This window comes from Oncorhynchus tshawytscha, unplaced genomic scaffold (assembly GCF_018296145.1).
Source record: "Oncorhynchus tshawytscha isolate Ot180627B unplaced genomic scaffold, Otsh_v2.0 Un_contig_1952_pilon_pilon, whole genome shotgun sequence".
In the NCBI taxonomy this organism is placed as follows: Eukaryota; Metazoa; Chordata; class Actinopteri; order Salmoniformes; family Salmonidae; genus Oncorhynchus; species Oncorhynchus tshawytscha.
The window spans coordinates 154,195-168,596 of NW_024609807.1; the positions used below are offsets into that span (position 1 = coordinate 154,195).

The 14,402-nt window shown below is 45.8% G+C and overlaps 1 protein-coding gene across 1 annotated transcript in view; it reads right to left on the bottom strand.

Moving 5' to 3' along the window:
• wnk1b (WNK lysine deficient protein kinase 1b) overlaps positions 1–14,402 on the bottom strand; it is a 186,573-nt gene that overhangs the window by 72,289 nt on the left and 99,882 nt on the right. Inside the window, exons 4-6 of the mRNA XM_042318524.1 lie at positions 12,404–12,624; positions 10,276–10,433; positions 689–777 (exon numbers count right to left, since the gene is read on the bottom strand). Coding sequence (XP_042174458.1) covers positions 689–777; positions 10,276–10,433; positions 12,404–12,624 — 468 coding nt within the window. The remainder of the gene's footprint in view (positions 1–688; positions 778–10,275; positions 10,434–12,403; positions 12,625–14,402) is intronic.

Consider the following 14,402-nt stretch of genomic DNA (forward strand, 5'->3'; position numbering starts at 1 on the left):
GTAGAATGTCAGGGGATCCCATTATTTTCCCAATAATCTCTTGCCCCAAATCTAATGACAACCTTAAAAATCAACAAATAACCTTCAATTCATTGCATTTTGATCTCTTATCCAAATGAAAATAAACCAATAAATACATTTATTCCATACAACTGTATCTTTAAAATGATCTTTTCTCTAAAACTTTTGTTTCTTGCCCCATAAAATATTCGGTACTGTTAATTTGTATTTTATTTTGGCGACCCCACTTCAGTGTCACAACCCAGACTTTGAAGAATACTGCTCTAGGCAAAAACGGACACGTAGTCAAGGCAACCGTGAGTGACATTCATATTTAAACAGTGATGAGGGGTTTTGACAGACACAGGTAGTTGTCAGCTAGAGACAGTAATACAGGTTCAGTTCCTCTTGTTTTGGTTCAACAGGAACAGAGAGTGGAAAAGGACAACACTCTGTCCACAAACTGTGGGAGATTTATGTGGCGATTCAGAGTGGCAGTGTGTGTGTGTGTGTGGGGCCTGTTTGTAGGACTAAGTACTCAGGGAGAACTAAGCGGCAGGCTGGCCAAGGCCTTCAGGCCCTCAGACTCTGAACATCATGTGTGTGAATGACAGACGAAAGGACTAACAGCATCCCAAGGTGTGTGTGTTTATGTACAGTACACACACACACACACACACTAGCTCACCTCTCATCTTTGTTCTGGCGGATGCATCCCTCGATGATTTCTTTCACTTCTGGTATGGCTACCTTGTCAAAGCTGGCCGGCTTGACTCCCTGTGGGGGCAGAAACACAGGAGAACATTAAATCAATGTGCCAGCTGAAGCATGAGGCCAACAGAGACCCCCATTTCACCTCATTATCGAGCAGGGGGGCGTCTAGTGGAAAGATCAAGGCCAAGGAATCAAGAGAGAGAAACAGCGAGAGAGAGAGAGAGAGAGAGAGAGAGAGAGAAACAGCGAGAGAGAGAGAGAGAAACAGCGAGAGAGAGAGAGAGAGAGAAACAGCGAGAGAGAGAGAGAAACAGCGAGAGAAAGAGAGAAACAGCGAGAGAGAGAGAGAGAGAAACAGCGAGAGAGAGAGAGAGAGAAACAGCGAGAGAGAGAGAGAGAAACAGCGAGAGAGAGAGAGAGAAACAGCGAGAGAGAGAGAGAAACAGCGAGAGAGAGAGAGAAACAGCGAGAGAGAGAGAGAAACAGCGAGAGAGAGAAACAGCGAGAGAAACAGCGAGAGAGAGAGAAACAGCGAGAGAGAGAAACAGCGAGAGAGAGAGAAACAGCGAGAGAGAGAAAAAAAAGAGGGGGGGTCTCAGTTAAAAAACAACTTTCAATTCTGGTTGAGTGTAGCAGTGGGTCATTTTCCTTACGACAGAGACCATAAAGGGGTGTGTGTTGTGTGTTTTGTGGGCCCCAGTGAGCTCTAAACAGCCAGGGTAACCAGCCGTGTTGATTTAACTCAGGGAGTGTGTGGTGTGGCAGGCCTGAAGCTCTAGCTGAGACAGACTTGGAATTCTGTCACCGGCGCAGCCCAATGTAGCCAAAGTCTGGCTCCAGACGCTTCAGTAAACCTGGGCCCCGAGCATAACAGGATCAACATAGAAACATACATGTGCACACAACATGCGAGCCCCATTAGCCTACCATACAAACAAGTTTTACTGGACAACATTGATCAAATCAGGAACAGCTGGGTGTCTTTCCCCTGAGATAAACATGTAAACAACCTGTCTCTTACAACTTGGTGACAAGTCTATTTTCAGACACCATTAGAACTCACACCAATACTTTTGCCATCCTTTCAGACGCAGATGGAAGCAGCATCTATAGAAAATAAGACTAAAAGCTCATTTGATCCAAATCAGGCCAAATAAATACTGTATTTCCACCATTCAGCATTGTATCAGATGCACAACCTTTAAACAAAAAGGTCCTGGTCGGGGAGGACAAACGGTTCTAAGAGAGTCTTGAAACGCAGGAGTTTTAATAAAATCCACATCAAGAGGATCCAGTTGTTGAGATGAATACGTCCAGCCCAACGTCAGGGCAGTGAGATTCAAGGGCAAGTCATCCTCCTGATACCAAGTTGATCCATACAACCTGGACCCAAGGCAAGTCATGCTCCTGATACCAAGTTGATCCATACAACCTGAACCCAAGGCAAGTCATCCTCCTGATACCAAGTTGATCCATACAACCTGGACCCAAGGCAAGTCATCCTCCTGATACCAAGTTGATCCATACAACCTGAACCCAAGGCAAGTCATCCTCCTGATACCAAGTTGATCCATACAACCTGAACCCAAGGCAAGTCATCCTCCTGATACCAAGTTGATCCATACAACCTGAACCCAAGGCAAGTCATCCTCCTGATACCAAGTTGATCCATACAACCTGGACCCAAGGCAAGTCATCCTCCTGATACCAAGTTGATCCATACAACCTGAACCCAAGGCAAGTCATCCTCCTGATACCAAGTTGATCCATACAACCTGAACCCAAGGCAAGTCATCCTCCTGATACCAAGTTGATCCGTACAACCTGGACCCAAGGAAAGTCATCCTCCTGATACCAAGTTGATCCATACAACCTGAACCCAAGGCAAGTCATCCTCCTGATACCAAGTTGATCCATACAACCTGAACCCAAGGCAAGTCATCCTCCTGATACCAAGTTGATCCATACAACCTGGACCCAAGGCAAGTCATCCTCCTGATACCAAGTTGATCCATACAACCTGAACCCAAGGCAAGTCATCCTCCTGATACCAAGTTGATCCATACAACCTGAACCCAAGGCAAGTCATCCTCCTGATACCAAGTTGATCCATACAACCTGGACCCAAGGCAAGTCATCCTCCTGATACCAAGTAATTTGAAAAAAATAAAAATAAAAGTATCCAATTAGCTAACGCCATAACGCTAGCTAATCTTCCTGGGGTCCAACACCAATTAACAAGACATTACAAACAACCACAACAAGACTTCAAACAAGTAGACAATTGAAATACCTGACAGGAAACACATTTAACATTCAGTTGACGCTTTCTATTTCCTGTCCAGTCACATGGTCTATCGCATTAGATGTTCTTTCTATTTCCTGTCCAGTCACATGGTCTATCGCATTAGATGTTCTTTCTACTTCCTGTCCAGTCACATGGTCTATCGCATTAGATGCTCTTTCTATTTCCTGTCCAGTCACATGGTCTATCACATTAGATGTTCTTTCTACTTCCTGTCCAGTCATATGGTCTATCACATTAGATGTTCTTTCTACTTCCTGTCCAGTCATATGGTCTATCACATTAGATGTTCTTTCTACTTCCTGTCCAGTCATATGGTCTATCACATTAGATGTTCTTTTTTTCTTGAAGGTGAGAAATTTAGAGTTCCATTCAGCTGAGAAATATGGATTGGTAAAGAGTTCCATTCAGCTGAGAAATATGGATTGGTAAAGAGTTCCATTCAGCTGAGAAATATGGATTGGTAAAGAGTTCCATTCAGCTGAGAAATATGAATTGGTAAAGAGTTCCATTCAGCTATGGCTCTGCATTGAACTGTAGATTCAAGTCAGTTTGTCCTTGGCTTGGGTTGCCTGTCTGGTTTAGTGGTTGTGTGTGTTGCTAGTATGTACAAACTGACCTGAAAATACTGTTTTTTTTTATTTATTTTTTTATTTATTTAAAAAAATACAACATTCCTAAAGGAAATCAGAAGACTGGATAGTCATTTGTTTTCAACGTGAAGCCATGAGAGATTCTGATGCATTTGGGTGATATTCATACAGATAGATAATCTGGCAGCCCTGTTTTGAGTGATTTGGAGCTTTTAGTATACATCTTTCTTTGCTGTAGATGACCGTATAACCGGACAGTACTCTAAGTGTGATAGGACCAGGGACTGACCGTATAACCGGACAGTACTCTAAGTGTGATAGGACCAGGGACCGACCGTATAACCGGACAGTACTCTAAGTGTGATAGGACCAGGGACTGACCGTATAACTGGACAGTACTCTAAGTGTGATAGGACCAGGGACTGACCGTATAACTGGACAGTACTCTAAGTGTGATAGGACCAGGGACCGACCGTATAACCAGACAGTACTCTAAGTGTGATAAGACCAGGGACCGACCGTATAACCAGACAGTACTCTAAGTGTGATAGGACCAGGGACCGACCAGTATAACCAGACAGTACTCTAAGTGTGATAGGACCAGGGACTGACCATATAACCGGACAGTACTCTAAGTGTGATAGGACCAGGGACTGACCGTATAACCGGACAGTACTCTAAGTGTGATAGGACCAGGGACCGACCGTATAACCAGACAGTCCTCTAAGTGTGATAGGACCAGGGACCGACCGTATAACCAGACAGTACTCTAAGTGTGATAGGACCAGGGACTGACCATATAACCGGACAGTACTCTAAGTGTGATAGGACCAGGGACTGATTCACCTGATTCAGTGTGCTAGATGTTACATACTCTGAACATTTTCTTTTAACAGCAACTCCCTTAACCATCTCTGATTCAACCTGAACCCAAGGCAAGTCATCCTCCTCATACCAAGTTGATCAATATAACCTGAACCCAGAAACATTGATGGGAATAGGAGCCAAGAACACAGACTCAAACACGGAGACTAATATAGAAATAACTCAACGAACCAAACCCTTCCTCTTACTACCTCAGTCTCTTCTCTGCAGTATCCCCCCCCCATCAGACAGTCGTATAAAGCAAACTGTCAAAACAGTAGAGAAGAAAATGTTCCAGAGAAAGGTAGAGACAGAAAGAGAGAAAAAGAGATTGAGAAAGAGACTTACCGGGATGTGAGAGTGAGAGACAGGTCCGACAGACAGAGAGAGTTGGACTCACTAAACTCTTGTAACCTGGTACATCGAGTTCTGCAGGCTCTGTCCTTTACAGTTCTCAACACAGTGGCTTCTCAGTCTTTACCAACCCCCCCTGTCCCTCCAATCTAGAACCTGTGCTTATATACACACACACACACACACACACACACACACACACACACACACACACACACACACACACACACCTCCTAGAGATTCCTGGGGCCAAACAAAGTAAGGGATGACAGCGGAAGAGGTAATGGAATTAAGGAGGACCGGTATTCCAATAACAGGGTGATTAAAAAGGCCTCATTACGGGTGAAACTCTCACAGTGAATAGAGGTCCATTAAGCCGGTTACATGCTGGTTCCTTTCTGCCCCCTCACAGAACAGCCAACAATGGAGAGAGAAATTAAAAGGTACATTTAAAATGCTTCACAAAAGACCAGAGGCAGAGGGAGGGTGGAGAGACTTGATGTGAGGACGGTGTGGGTGGACTAGCTAGGTATGTGAGGGTGAATCCTGTCTTCCAATTAAGTCAAATTGTCACTTAGTCAATGAGGAATCACCTCATTGTGGAAAGAGAAAAGGACTAATTATGATCTTAAAAAAGTCCAATACATCAGCTTTTATCTCAATACCAAATCCTTTCTGGGTAACAAATACGTGCCTTACAGTCATTCGTTTTCAATTAAAATGGTCAAAAAGAAGCAAAAATATAGTTTCTTAGCAAAGAGACATTTCTCAAGCAAGATTTTTACTAGAACTGTCTGGGAGTGTTCTGCGTGGGGAGGATTCATTTTTTATTTCTGCCGTTATTGGCAGAGAGGTTTGGAACTCTTTCTTATTGGTCTATTAACTAATTTACCGCATGGTGATGTCACCATGGAAGGCCAAAACTCCATCCCACCAAAACATGCAGAAATGTCAAAACAGCTCTTCATTTTCCAAACAGCTCTTCATTTTCCAAACAGCTCTTCATTTTCCAAACAGCTCTTCATTTTCCAAACAGCTCTTCATTTTCCAAACAGCTCTTCATTTTCCAAACAGCTGTTACCCTAAAGAGGCACGACCATCATGTTCGAAATGTCCCAGTATTATTCCAACCTAACGTTCTGACTGCACTTGGCCGTTGACTTGACTTCCCAGCTCTTTATAATTTGAGCTTTAACGTCAGTTCTCAAAGCTGTGCGTTCCTTTTATAATTCACAGTAGATTTCATATATAAACGTATAAACGTATGTTTAAAAAAAAAATTGCTCTTAAGAATCCGTCTGTCCGGTCTGGCAGATTTAAATAGTCCAGCTCTCCAGCAAACAAACAAAGGGATGAAAATACCCCGGACATTATATACAAATGACTGGCCTGGGAGCAAGCTGCTGTGTACCAAATGACTGGACTGGGAGCAAGCTGCTGTGTACCAAATGACTGGACTGGGAGCAAGCTGCTGTGTACCAAATGACTGGACTGGGAGCAAGCTGCTGTGTACCAAATGACTGGACTGGGAGCAAGCTGCTGTGTACCAAATGACTGGACTGGGAGCAAGCTGCTGTGTACCAAATGACTGGACTGGGAGCAAGCTGCTGTGTACCAAATGACTGGACTGGGAGCAAGCTGCTGTGTACCAAATGACTGGACTGGGAGCAAGCTGCTGTGTACCAAATGACTGGCCTGGGAGCAAGCTGCTGTGTACCAAATGACTGGACTGGGAGCAAGCAGCTGTGTACCAAATGGCAGCCTATTTCCTAGATGGGCCCTGGTCAAATTGTAGTGCACTATATAGGTGGCGTTTGGGACGCAGCCAGTGGAACTGTCACTGAGGGTAACAGTCTGAGGCAGGAGGCTGTAATAAGAGTCGGTCTACAGAGCTGGGAGAACAGAGTGACGGGGGAGAGACGGGAGCACGCTGGGTCATTATATACCATCAGCGTCATCCAGACGCGGTCTGGATGTGTGTGTGTGTGTGTGTGTGTGTAAGTAACATGACAAAACATGATTTTCTTGGGTTGTAGCTCTACAGTCACTGACACAGTCTGTCTAAGAGTCAAAAGGACTTCATTTTTAACTTCAGTACTTCACATGAAGCCAATTTCTAACCTGACATGATGAATCCACACAACTTTCCTAAAGCAAAATACCTCCAAGAAGTAATGTGATGGATCACTGAGTTGGAGAAACGGGATTGATTCCCAATTGGTCCATTGACCTCTCTTGGTTACTTCAGCTCACATTGATTCCTCTTAACCACATCCAAGGAAATGCCATAGGTTACACGTTAGTTCCCAGCAGCTAAAATCCATACCAATCTGATAGACGGTTCAAGTTTTAATAGTCCTGTATTCCCATGACAAATCCCTACTCTGATCCCACAGGAGAATGGCATGCAGAGTCACAGTGACTGGGAGGGGTCCAGGGAAGCTGCTCTGTCATTATCATAACACAGGATCTCCCAGACAACCCTGTGTGGTGACCCCTAAAGCTGAGATCACCCACCACCGCAATCAGCCATGACGGTCAATAAGCACGGTTCATCACTGACTAGCCGTCTGTCTGTCCTGTACTTAAAAATCACTGGCATTTCCTAAAAACCTTACTATAGACTTACACTGATTAGATGGAGTAATTCTGAGTACATGGGAGCTTGGTTTTGACCAGCAGGGTTATGTAAACACATATCACAATGACGAGATCAGTCAAAGAGAAGAAAAAAAAAGACTGTCACATCTGTCTGCATGATGAGATCATCTCCTGGCAGTAACACAAAAACACATTGATTACATTTCCCATCCACCCGGCCATCCACCCGGCCATCCACCCGGCCATCCCTACAAGTGTTTCTGACTGCAGAGTTGTGTGGTGTGATTAAAACACCTCCAGGACTATAAGGAGGGATCAAAGCTTAACGGATGAACTGGTGTAAAGGGGAGGGCAGCCCCCAACACATAGTCCAGCCTCCCCTCAGAGAATGTCTTCCTGTCAGCCCCTGTCCACTAGAATACCAAGCACTAGATGAGGTGGCATCCTTCAGCTGCTGTCTACAACTCTCCACAGTCCCCTTTCCAACAGGCCATTATGGAAGCCCTTCAGAGCTAACATGAGGGCTGTGTCATTCCTCTCTCCCTGGGATTCTGTGGCCCCTTAGGATGGACAGGATATCCTGTAAGGAGAGGGAGCCGGTACAGAGGAGGGGGGGGAGCCGGTACAGAGGAGGGGGAGCCGGTACAGAGGAGTGGGGGAGCCGGTACAGAGGGGGAGTCGGTACAGAGGAGGGGGAGTCGGTACAGAGGAGGGGGAGTCGGTACAGAGGAGGGGGAGTCGGTACAGAGGAGGGGGAGTCGGTACAGAGGAGGGGGAGTCGGTCGGTACAGGGGGAGCCGGGACAGAGGGGGGAGCCGGTACAGAGGAGGGGGAGTTGGTACAGAGGAGGGGGAGTCGGTACAGAGGAGGGGGAGTCGGTACAGAGGAGGGGGAGGACAGAGGAGGGGGAGTCGGTACAGAGGAGGGGGAGTCGGTACAGAGGGGGAGCCGGTACAGAGGAGGGGGAGTTGGTACAGAGGAGGGGGAGTCGGTACAGAGAGGGGGGGAGCCGGGACAGAGGGGGGAGCCGGTACAGAGGAGGGGGAGTTGGTACAGAGGAGGGGGGAGTTGGTACAGAGGAGTCAGAGAGGAGGGGAAGTCAGTGAGTGACAGTGGGAGATGGGGCCTGTCTGTGTGTTGAAGACATGACAGAGAGAGAGCCTTGCTGACACTGAGGACAACTGGAGGACTGAGTTTTAGGTTTCAGGTCATTGAAGAAAAGTGATTCGGAAGAGAACGTAGTCAAAACCTCTGTGGTATTTGGAGTATTTCAGGATTGCTCTTCCTGCAGAATGATTTCACCAGTGTGGAGGTTAGCCTGCCTATACTGGCTTTACTGGTTGACTGAGGAATTCCCACACTTGAGGTCAGTAAAGGCTGTCTGGACAAATCACAGAACCGTCTGTGATCTACAGAAGCAGCTGAGGAACATGGAATGCAGACAGGTTTGCCCTCTACTTCTCTTAAAATAAGAACACACCACAGCACAGTAGACCCACCGTCTCCCCCTACTGGTGACCTTCACAGAATCCCTCACTGAGCCTCTGGGTTTGTCCCCTAGGGTGCCATGGGCCCTGGTCAAAAGTAGTGCACTACTGTACATAGGACATAGGGTGTAGTTTGGGACAGTCTGAAAGCCTTCCTCTTTTTCCATCTATAGCAGTAGCATCATGTGAACGTGGCCACGGCTCCATCTAAACCAGACAGAAGCTCATGACTGCTTCTATTTTACCAGGCCGGAGAGGAAACAACCCAATTTGAGGAAAGAGAAAATAGAAAATGAAAGGTCATCAGTTAATAACAGATGAGATAAAGAGATGTGGGGTGGCGGAGGCGGAGGGAACCTAGGGAGATTATACAGAGGAGAGGCAGTAAGCACAGGACTCGCCTGGTCCCAGATCTGTTTGTGCAGTCAGTTGGTGAGTCAGCACCAACAGATCTGGGAACAGGTTAGCACAGAAAGGCCATGCCTCGTCACACAGCCACTGATGAGGAATAACAAGACTCAAATGTCCTCTCTGCATTCAGGAAGGCCTTCCTCATTCTCAGTACTTGGTAATAGTAATACAATTGGGTCAGCTAGGTCTCCGGATCTATATGTTTACCAAATCAGCAAACTGGCGAGACAAGCACATTAGGGGAACTACTGTAAACATCTGTTACAACAAATAAAATGTAATGTGCTGTATGTGAAAACAGGCCTGGATTCTGTAGTGGAGTGAAGCGGTCGTTCCCTGGCAACCAGACTAGCAACAGTAAAAGTCAGATAACACCTACAACATCAGTATTCGTTATTAGTCCCATTCAGAGTTCACAGTTGAATCCTTGTAAAAACCTGACCATATCAAATCTAGATGCTCCTCCCAGTGTCAGAGTCCTAGTTCAACAGCCTATAGGAGAATGGAGAATACCTGGCGGCAAGGAGGGTGTGTGTGTGTGTGTGTGTGTGTGTGTGTGTGTGTGGTGTTAAACTCCCTGCCCCCGGGGGGAGGGGAGGTGGATGAGGACATGGAGTCCTCCTCCCTAGTGATCAAACATGAGCTTTATGAACGACTGAGACCATAAAGAACAAACCACACAGACACATACAGGCCCAGTGTATGTGAGACTGACTGCAACCCAGAGCAATGAGAGACACAGTGTGTGTGTGTGTGTGAGACTGACTGCAACCCAGAGCAATGAGAGACACAGAACAAGAAAAAAACTAGAGAGGGTGGAGAAGAGGAGAGGAAGAGAGGAACGGCAGCTAGAAGAGAAAGAGTGTAATTGGCAGTGAAATCCAGAAGGGGAGGGGCTGGAGGGGGGAGGGGCTGGAGGGGGAGGGGCTGGACCAAGGACACTTACGCTGGTGACTCGGCGGTAGATCTGTGCAGCGTTCTGGCACTCGGAGTAGGGGTACTCTGAGGTGGCCATCTCCAGCATGCACATCCCAAAGGCATACACATCCACTGACTCGTCGTACTTCTCCTCATACATCTCAGGGGCCATGAACTCTGGGGTACCTTGAAACGGATCAAAACGGAACGGGTTCAGAACTCTCTGTGCCTCACACTGCTGTGTCTCCTCCGGCCCAACTCACCCAAGAGGGCCAGAGGGGAGAGGAGGAAAGGACGAAGCCACGGGACAGGCCGCCGACGTACCACCTGCGAGGAGAGAGACAGAAGAGAGAGCGGAAAGGGGGAATGGTGGGAGCAAAATAAATAAATCAAATAAATAAAAGAGAAGGGGGAAGCTGGCTTCAGTTTAGTCAGAATTGAAACAAGCACAAGTTTTTCTCTGTAAGGCCTTTTATTGGGGCTAAGAGAGAGAAGGGGGCGACAGGTGCACAGAACATGCTGTTTGGCCCTTGTGCTGATACTTTGTAATCAAGCAATTGGGAGCAGTCTGGTTAGAGAAGATTCAAACAGGAGAGGGGTTGAGAGGACGACAGGTTGTTAGCCAGACAGACAGGTAAATGTAAGTTCAATCCCCTCCCCATTCAGACACATACGCCTGATTGGATAGCTTTGTAACAGCTGAGTCTGAAATAGCCAATCGAGGGCCTTTATTACTACATTTATCCTACTGGTACGGTTATCAACGTAGCTATGGAACTAACTTGTGTCAAAACCTCACCTTTCACAGAGAAACACGATACATGTCTTAGTGTCACTTACCTGTGTCGTTGACCTGTTGGAAGCAAAGGTTAGAGTAGGTTGGTTAGGCCCTGAGATAAAGCCCATCCCATAGCTACAGACTGAACTAAACAGCTCTGTTCCGTGCACCTGGTGACACTGGTAAGAAGCAAAGGTCTTACACAGAAAAAATATTATTGACATTTTTTTGTAAATGTTTATTTAAATGTTTATTTTCACTTACCAGAACCACTTACTGTGACTGCAGTACATATGATATTATTACCCAGTACTGCAGAATGAGGGAGAGCCTACATGTTTTAAATACTCAAAGAGCATAGATAGACAAAAAAGAAAACAGATTGATTAAGGGGGAAAAGCTAGATGAGCAGATAGAGATGGCCGTATCAGGTGATCTTAAAACGCTGAGGGGGAGAACACAAAACCCACGAGGAAAACATTTCAGATAGAGAGATGTTACTGCATCTGAAACAGTCCCCTATTCCCTATATAGTGCCTTACTTTTGACCAGAGCCCTATGGGAGCCCTACGGGCACTGTTCAAAAGTAGTGCACTATATAGTGAATAGGGGGCCATTTCAGGAACATTCATTATCATTGTCAGCATGTGCATCATAGATTTTAAATCAGGCTTAAAGTAAACAAACCACAGGTCTCCACCAAAACCCAAAGAGAAAATATGGTTTTTACCCACAAGAGGGGAAAACTCCACATTTATTGTCAACATTTGTGGGATTTCACGATGTGGCTAAAGACCTGCTGTCATTAGGGCAATTTACAAGCTCCAACACACCGCAGTTTATGGAAAGTCAGAGTGCTTTCACCTGCCTAATATGAATTTCAATTAGCTTTTTCTGGCGTAACTGATTGTTTTCAGATGGGGGAACAGAGACCAAAACGGTGTTTTCCCCTTGTTAAAACAGGGAACTGGATGGCACAGCAGAGCCGGGGTGGCTCCCCAGTTTCACCCCGAGACCAGTCCAACACAACCAGCCCTGGAGGAAACTGGAGGCCCACGGAGTACTACGGTCAGGGAGAGCCAGGCGCTGAAAACCTGTGGTCGGCTTACGACAAACAGTGGTTGGAATCTTAAAACACTTTTTAAAAAGAAGTATATTTAACTTTTATCCAGTACTTCCAACCTCGTCCACCCGAAACTCTCACATTCCATTCCAGAAGGTGTCAATTTAAATCCTAATATATTTTAAATTCAACCATCTGTGGGGAGGTCGGAAGGGACGAGGGAATGGATCTGGCTTTGACACAGGTGTTGGGGTGGAAGGTGAAAGGTCAAGGGTCAAAAGGTTAAAATGTCAGTAAATCAGCCTGTGGACGTACCTATGACACTCTTGGCGAAGGAGGCCCGTTTGAGCGTAGCCAATCCCAGGTCTCCTATCTTGACGGAGCCAGTGGGGCCGGTGATGAAGATGTTGTCACACTTCAGGTCCCTGTGAATGATGGGAGGGGCCCGGGTGTGGAGGAAGTGGAGCCCCTTTAGGATCTGACGACACCAGCTACGTAGAACCTTGATCTTCATCACCTTGAACCGCTTCAGATACCTAGAACACAATAAGAACAAACTGTGATGAGACTGTGGGACATTTCTAACCAGTGTTGTTCTGATATAGCTGACGAACCATCACCTTCAGCACCTTGAACCTCTTCATGTACAGTACCTACAACACATTTTAAATATTCATTTAGCCAGTAAAAGTTGTCATTATAAATGTGAGGTAAAGCATTGAGAACAAATACAATAAAACAAGCAGTGGTGAGATGAGGTGTAACATTTCTATTAGGTGTTACAGGTGATTAATGATTAATAAAGTAACCATCACTGATGAGGAGTGATCACTGGTCTCATGTACAGGACCAGTCAAAAGTTTGGACACACCTCCTCATTCAAGGGTTTATTTTCTTTAATTTTACTATGTTCTACATTGTAGAATAAGAAAGACATCAAAACTATGAAATAAAATATATGGAATCATGTAGTAACCAAAAAAGTATTACACAAATCAAAATATGTTTTATATTTGAGATTCTTCAAAGTAGCCACCCTTCGCATTCTCTCAACCACAAAGATACAGCGGTTGGAACCAAACATCTCAAATTTGGACTCAACCCAAAGGACTTTAGTAGTGATTTCTTTGCAGCAATTCGACCATGAAGGCCTGATTTGCACAGTCTCCTGCTTCCTGTGAAGCAATTATTTGGGCTACAATTTCTGAGGTTGGTAACTCTAATGAACTTATCCTCTGCAGCAGAGGTAACTCTGGGTCTTCCTGAGCTCAGGAAGCTCAGTCCGATGATGCTGTGACACAGTGCCCCAGACCATGACAGACCCTCCACCTCCAAATCGATCCCGCTCCAGAGTACAGGCCTCGGCGTAACGCTCATTCCTTCGATGATAAATACAAGTCCGACCATCACCCCGGTGAGACAAAACCGCGACTCGTCAGTGAAGAGCACTTTTGCCGGTACTCTCTGGTCCAGCGACGGTGGGTTTGTGCCCGTTGATGTCTGGTGAGGACCTGCCTTACAACAGGTCTACAAGCCCTCAGGCCAGCCTCTCTCAGCCTATTTCGGACAGTCTGAGCACTGATGGAGGGATTGTGCGTTCCTGGTGTTGCCATCCTGTACCTGTCCCGCAGGTGTGATGTTCGGATGTACCGATCCTGTGCAGGTGTTGTTACACGTGGTCTGCCACTGCGAGGATGATCAGCTGTCCATTCTGTCTCCCTGTAGCGCGGTCTTAGGCATCTCACAGTACAGACATTGCAATGTATTGCCCTGGCCACATATGCAGTCCTCATGCCTCCTTGCAGCATGCCTAAGGAATGTTCACGCAGATGAGCAGGGACCCTGGGCGTCTTTCTTTTGGTGTTTTTCAGAGTCAGTAGAAAGGCCTCTTTAGTGTCCTAAGTTTTCATAACTGTGACCTTAATTGCCTACTGTCTGTAAGCTGTTAGTGTCTTAGCGACCGTTCGTCAGGTGCATGTTCATTAATTGTTTATGGTTCATTGAACAAGCATGGGAAACCGTTTTTTAACCCTTTACAATGAAGATCTGTGGAGTTATTTGGATTTTAACAAATTATCTTTGAAAGACAGGGTACTGAAAAATGTATTTTTGCGTTTCTTTTTTTTTGTTGCTGAGTTTATATACACTGCTCAAAAAAATAAAGGGAACACTTAAACAACAATGTTCCAAGTCAATCACACTTCTGTGAAATCAGACTGTCCACTTAGGAAGCAACACTGATTGACAATAAATTTCACATGCTGTTGTGCAAATTGAATAGACAACAGGTGGAAATTATAGGCAATTAGCAAGA